The following is a 7,011-nucleotide window of genomic DNA, read 5'->3' as shown; positions in this document are numbered from 1 at the left end:
CACCATATATATGATATGATGAGTACCTATGTGTTATCATTGAGTTAAAGCATGCGAATGAATATCATTATTGTATTTTTAACAATTAAAATTGATTAATTAATTTCACGTCGGCTTGTCTAGCAAGTAAATATTAGAGGCCACTAGGATCCGAGGTTGGTATTCGGGATCGTGACAGTTGCTTCTTCAAAACTAGAAATTACATGTCACCCTCAGTCAATTTTTCGACGACATCAATAATAATGCTCAAGCCAGTGACTTGCTTTCCCATTCTCCTATGAATATTGTCTAATCGTTGGACTGAAGAGCAAAGGACAGTCAACGTACATCACTATCCATTTTTTTGTTTTCTGAATACAAATTACTACAGTAAATTTGTGAGCTAGAAAAGAATGCTTTAAACAGAGAAACAAATGGCCATTGTGTTTCCTCAATTTTGTTTTAAAAAACCCCACATTTTGCGTTCTCTCTCAAATTGGTCTACATCCCTCAGTCAAAAAAATTCTTGCTCTTTCTGAGTTTCTTATCTTTGTTTTATTCATTCCCATTGCTTCTCAAGATTCTACCTTCTCCTTCCAAGATGGACATTTTATCATTTTCATAGGTATTACCTTTTTAATGTATTTTCTTGTTTCATTGTGAAGTATTACATTTATACCCAGTTTTTCGTTCTCATAGGTATGGAAAATTAAAGGTAAAAAGTTGTACCATTTTTTCTTGTTTTACAGGCACTTTTTAGCAATGCATTTTGTTGTTTTTATCATTTGGTCTTTGCATCTCATGATGTCCATCAGCATTTCTTGTTTGCCAATGAGTTTTCTGATTCTGTAGCTTTGATTTTGAAGTTTTCTAATCATGCATTGTATTAAGCAATGAATCCTACATAAAGAAAGTAGTTATCCGTCAAGATGTTGCTTCATGAACCTTGTAGTTTCTTGCCATGAAATTTTTATTGGGGGAAATACTTTCAAGATTGAGGCTTTCATATTGAATGATTGTGTCTTTTTTTTTTTTTAAACGCTAGTCTTCGGGCTAGTTTGCGTACCTACCTGCAACCTCCCACAAACACAGCTACCTGGTAATTCGGTCCATCAAGAAATGATTGAGTCCAATTCTGTAAGCTAAATTTCAAAACATGAACAACCTAGCTTATTTCATGTTCGATTGTCATTAGCTTCTTTTTTCTCTCCTTTTGCATCTATTGCAAATTGTAATGTTACTCCATTTAAGTTTTTCTCTTCTGAAAACTCTATGTTTCTTTGGTAATGTTGCTTTCTTTTGGGCATTAATAGGAGTTAAGTTGAGCATCCAGCTCTGGATACTTCTACATTTTTCTGTATACAAGTGTATCGAGTTAGTCGTGTAACTTTATTTGTGCTCATTATCATCACCTGAGAAGTATTGAGGAAAGTAATGTCTGATAACTTTATCTTTAATTCTGTAGATTGTTGTTTTCTTTACTTGGGAATTTCGATCAAGCTAGGAAGTCCTACAAAATTTTTGGCTGGGAGATGGGAATAACATATTCCTGTCCCTTTGCCAATTTTGATGATTCAGATACTCGGTTCGAATCTTATTTAGTGAGAACAATGAGTTTTGGAAATGATGGTACGAGGACCACGTTACATCATATTAATTTCAATGAACAAAATTCTCAGCAGTCAAAAATGCAGAAGTCTCTCAGTTCTGGTAAGTTGATCCTTGAAGGAACTCTTAGCTATAAAAGGAGGGAATTGGAGGCCGAGATTGGACTAAAGACTCCTGCGTTTGATGCGAGTGATAAGACGTCGAATAGATCAGATAGCCTCACGAGCAGTGAAGAGGTTTCTGAAAATTTGCATAGTATGCCTGACCAGACTACTAACATGCTACCATTAGTATATGAGAAACAAAGAGATGAGGCTGCAGTAAAGTTGCAGAAAACGTACAAAAGTTTTCGTACTCGAAGACGGCTAGCGGATTGTGCTATTCTAGTTGAGCAGAGATGGTATAGTAGTTTAAACATTTATGATTAGGTGCATTTTTTCCCTTAATGTAGATTCGTTTTGTTCCTAATTTTGAGTGAAATTTACAGGTGGAAGGTATTAGATTCTGTTGAACTCAAGCATAGTTCTATATCATTCTTTGACATTCAGAAACCCGAAACCGCTTTTTCTCGTTGGTCAAGAGCTTTAACTAGAGCTGCGAAGGTATGGATTGATTTTACGATTTTAGAATCTTTCTTTCTTTTGGTTAAGTTGTGATATTTAGGACATTGTCTGCGTTGGTAGGTTGGTAAAGGTTTGTCCAAAGATGAAAAGGCATGTAAGCTTGCTTTACAGCATTGGCTTGAGGCAGTGAGTACCCTTTTCTCCACAAAGTTTAGATAATAAATTTGAGAATGTCAGATTTTCATTGATATAATGATTGTGAAAACAGATTGATCCTAGACATCGCTATGGTCACAATCTTCAATTTTATTACGCCAAGTGGCTTCAAGCTGACAGTAAACAACCTTTCTTCTATTGGTGAGATTATCTTGGATCAGTAAGAAATTCAAACAAACAACTTGAAATCAATTTCAACTTCACTAAATGAGACGTTTTCCCCTCAAATGTTGCAGGTTGGACATAGGTGAAGGTAAAGAAGTAAATCTTGAGAAGTGCCCCAGATCAAAACTTCATCAACAATGCATCAAGTATCTTGGTCCGGTGAGTTTTATCTTCTTTTGTAAGGCATCCGATTTTCTTATGAGTTTATAACATGACAGAAAAGGGGTTCAATTCTAGGCTGGTATATGATATTTGTGCAAGGATTGGCGAAGGGATTTTATGTATTCGTTTTGAAAATTGCAACCAAAATAGAGTGTTGTGCCTAATAGACAGTAGTAGGTAATGCTACTTCACATATGATGTGGAAAGTTAATCTGTGACATCGACATCGACATCGACAACGACAACGACAATGACAACAACAACAGCAACAAAAAAAACCAGTGTAATTCCGCCTGAGGAGGGTAGTGTGTACGCAGATCTTACCCCTACCTTGAGAAGGTAGATAGGTTGTTTCTGGTAGACCCTCGGCCATGATAATCTGTGACATCCTTCGAAAATTTTTAAAATAAGTATTCGCACTTCTAAGGATATTAGTATAATTTATTTAGCTGCATGAAGTAAGAAGATATGTCAGGAGATTATGTTTAATGCAACTTGCAAGTTATGACTAATTACAGGTAGAGAGAGAGGCATATGAAATTGTAATTGTGGGTGGAAAATTCATTTATAAGCAGAGTGGGAGGCTTCTTGATACGAGGGGAGGTCCTGAAGATACCAAGTGGATCTTTGTGCTAAGCGTGTCGAAGGACTTGTATATTGGAATGAAGCAAAAAGGCACTTTTCAGCATTCCAGTTTCTTAGCTGGAGGAGCCACATTATCTGCAGGCAGATTAGTGGTAGAAGATGGTATTCTAAAGGTACAGATTCAATGAATTGTGATAATTTTGCCAAATCTGCGACAAGTTTTTTCTTAAACCTGGTTTTAATGAATCTAATTTTTTTTAATGATCTAGGCTGTCTGGCCGCACAGCGGACATTATCTCCCTACAAAGGAGAATTTTGAAGAATTTATATCATATCTTGAGCAACATAACATTGACGTCAGTGTTCTCCAGGTAAGATGCAACATTTTTCTTAATGATTAAAACTTAACCATAAGCAAAGACACTTTATAATTCACAATAAACTTGTCCATAAACTTATGGGGACTGGCTTAGAGCATTTGTGTAAGAGAAGCAGCTGTCAAGCTAATTAGAAGTCTTCATGTAATTAACAAATCAGTTGCAACACTTATCCTGTTACCTCTTGGGGTGGCTAAATTAGTCGTGGCTTAGCTTGTTAAGCTTTACTCCTTATTTTACAGAAATCCCCGAGTGATGAGGAGAAAGCACACTTTATTAGGAAGGAAGGTGGTTTTGGCCTTCGTAACAGCTTATCTGCACCAGATTTTAGCCAAGCCAATGAAGAGTGCACCACCAAACACTCAAACAAGGAGAAGACTGATTCTACTACCAAGTATTGCAAAGATGCAGAAAATTCAGTTCCATTGTCAAGGCGGTCGCAAGGATTAAGACCCCAAATTGCGGTCCAAATACCACTAAGGCAAGACGTATTTGAGTTGTTCCCTAAGGCTGGCCAGCAGGGAGGATCAAAAAACGACACACAGCCTGTGGATACTCCAATAGATGGATATGAAACAGCAGAAGAATATTTATCTGATACAGAACTATCAGTTTCAAAGCAGAATTTATTTGATGACGAAGATGAAGAAGATTATGAAGAACCTATCCCCACAGAAAAGATAATCAAGAGAATAAATACACATAGAAGAACGAAGTCATTCCAGTTGGCTCATCAATTGTCTTGTAGATGGACAACGGGAGCTGGACCTCGGATTGGATGCATGAGGGACTATCCAACAGAGCTCCAATTTCGCGTTATGGAGGAGGTGTATTTGTCTCCAAGAACTACATCTCCAACTCCACCTAAATCTGCTCAACGTCATACTCCTACTATCTTTTCTAGAGAAACAACTGAAAGCAAAAGACGTCCTGTTTCTGAATCAGCAGCATTCTTTCAATCAACCCCACTTGTAGAAGAGATACAAAAATATTGTGATCAGTAGTTAGGAGATATCAGATCATTCTTACGATATTTTTTTTTGTTTTTTTTTCCCTGAAGTAGGAAAGTTTCATCATGTTGTTTTCTTGATCATTCTTTACAAACTCCTATACAGTTTTTTGTAAAGTCGGACATATTCATTCTTTACTCCCAATCTTTTGTAGATACGCAGGAAAAAAGAGATCAAATGAAGTCAAAATTCTTATCAGTTAGTATTCTTCTCTCTTCCTCCTTACTCTCTGTGTTCATCTGATTGCTTGTTCTTTCTTTTACCTTAAAGAATTGAGACTTTGGAAAATATCACAAGTCAAACCAAGGAAAAATGCTGATCATTCTGAGGCTTACAGCACCTTTATATATGTAATAATCTTAATTTGATTACTGTATACGGTTAGAATCTGGCTTCCCTAATTTTGTATGGCTAGTCGAAATCGGGATGGCAGACCAAGGCTCGACCTCGTATAGCATCGAACCATGGCACAGAGATGGATTGCTAAACTCATAAGTCGATGATCGATCAAGATCGAGACCAGTCGTGATCGAGACCGAAGCGAGATAAAGACCGAGCGAGATCGAAGGAAGCCAGCCAAACCGAATAACAGAAAGCCGAGATACCCGTGATCGGGCAAGGATCGTGGCGGAAATCCCGGCACGTATCGAGTCAAGACCGGACATTTAGCCAATCATGAGATTTCCTTCTGTATTTAGAACTGTACCATAAGTAGAATTCTTCTACTATATAAAGGGGGTTCTAATCATTTTGTAAGCAGGATATTCACGCATAACAAAGCAATACATTACATTTTCTCTCTTAAGCTCTGTTGTTCAGTCCATACTCATTTGTTAGCATATTCTGTTGGTTCGAGGGCGATCTAGCTCGAAGGTCATAACTGCTCATTATATTGGTTTGCTTTATTTTACAGTTAATTTCTAACATTAATACTTATATTTCTCAGTTTGTGCCAAGTGAAATCACATATCCTTAAAACCACTTATAAGTTTAATTGTTATCCAATTTTAAGGGTAGGCAGTTTAGCGCCCACCGTGGGGCTAAGGATAATAGTGATTGCCTGGTACAAATTTTCGTAACACATACTATTTTACGCTCGTTCTTTGAAGTTTCTTTTATTATAGATTGAAAGATGTCTAACTCTCAGTCAGCACCTCAACACATTGACAATGATCTCAGCTAACACGGCGAGAATGAGAACATTGCACCCCCTGCTGGCCTCGATGGAGTTCCGGTTGCTGACCCAATCGACGTCAATTCACATGTAGCCATCAATGGAAATGTGGTCGTCGATCCCGAAAGCAGCGTTTGTGGGGGTACCCGATTAGCTACTCAGAATATGCATGACGGTGAAGATGGCGAGATCAACTTGCGAGTAATCTTCTAAAAATTGCAGGCCCAGCAGGCAGCAATAACTCAGCTCTAAAATCAGAACCACACGCCGAGCATGGTCAAACTCTAGCCGTCCCAAGAAGTTGTGCACAGGGTCGAATTGACTTCGAGAAAATCGAATGAGAAGGAATCAGAGACAAATCCCACTATCCTAAAAATGCTCGAAGAGTTGATGAAGCAAATCGAGACAGGGGAAAAGAAGATCAGGGAAAATGATAAGAAGGTGGAAAACTATAATTCTAAGGTCGACCAAATCTCGGGGGCACCACCGATATTGAAAGGACTAGATTCTAAAAGTTTGTGCAAAAACCTTTCCCACCGAGTGCGGCTCTGAAGCCAATCCCCAAGAAGTTCCATATGCCTGAGATTCTTATGTATAACGGGACGACTAATCCAAATGAATACGTCACCTCGTATATGTGCGCCATCAAAGGAAATGACCTGGAAGATGATGAAATTGAATTCGTATTGCTGAAGAAATTCGGGGAGACTTTATCGAAGGGTGCCATGATATGGTATCATAACCTCCTAATTCTATTGATTCGTTTGCTATGCTTGCAGATTCTTTTGTAAAGGCACACGCCGGAGCCATTAAAGTTGCAATAAGAAAGTTGGACCTTTTCAAGGTAAGGTAGAAAGACAATGAGATGCTCAAGGAATTCGTATCTCGGTTCCAAATGGAGAGAATGGATTTGCCTTCGGTCATCGATGACTGGGTTGTTCAAGCTTTCACTCAAGGTCCGAACACTCGGAGTTCTATAGCTTCATAGCAGTTGAAGCAAAATTTGATCGAGTACCCAGCTGTCACTTGGGCCGACGTACATAATCGATATCAGTCAAAGATCAGGGTCGAGGATGATCAACTAGGGACTCCTTCCGGGTCCGTTTATCCTAACAAGCCCGTGGATAGAATCAAGAGGGATATCGGTCGAGAGCCAAGATCGAATAGAGATT

The 7,011-nt window shown here is 38.3% G+C and overlaps 1 protein-coding gene across 1 annotated transcript; it reads left to right on the top strand.

Moving 5' to 3' along the window:
• The first annotated feature begins 381 nt into the window (after nt 1–381).
• On the top strand, nt 382–4,867 carry LOC104238091 (IQ domain-containing protein IQM6-like). The gene is made up of 9 exons (XM_009792368.2): nt 382–604; nt 1,445–1,987; nt 2,075–2,189; nt 2,271–2,336; nt 2,419–2,507; nt 2,603–2,690; nt 3,212–3,451; nt 3,548–3,649; nt 3,898–4,867. The coding sequence occupies exons 2-9, from the start codon at nt 1,512–1,514 to the stop codon at nt 4,657–4,659; spliced, it is 1,938 nt and encodes a 645-aa protein (XP_009790670.1). The 5' UTR covers nt 382–604; nt 1,445–1,511; the 3' UTR covers nt 4,660–4,867.
• Nucleotides 4,868–7,011: the final 2,144 nt, after the last annotated feature.

This window comes from Nicotiana sylvestris, chromosome 12 (assembly GCF_000393655.2).
Source record: "Nicotiana sylvestris chromosome 12, ASM39365v2, whole genome shotgun sequence".
Classification (NCBI taxonomy): domain Eukaryota; kingdom Viridiplantae; phylum Streptophyta; class Magnoliopsida; order Solanales; family Solanaceae; genus Nicotiana; species Nicotiana sylvestris.
This window is presented reverse-complemented; position numbering and strand designations above follow the sequence as displayed.

Excerpts from the sequence above, each read along its gene's own strand:
- LOC104238091 (XM_009792368.2), top strand. The coding sequence starts at position 1,512 with ATGGGAATAACATATTCCTGTCCCTTTGCCAATTTTGATGATTCAGAT. Across the intron at positions 2,508-2,602 it reads AAACAACCTTTCTTCTATTG|GTTGGACATAGGTGAAGGTA; the intron begins GTGAGATTATCT and ends CAAATGTTGCAG. Across the intron at positions 3,452-3,547 it reads TAGAAGATGGTATTCTAAAG|GCTGTCTGGCCGCACAGCGG; the intron begins GTACAGATTCAA and ends TTAATGATCTAG.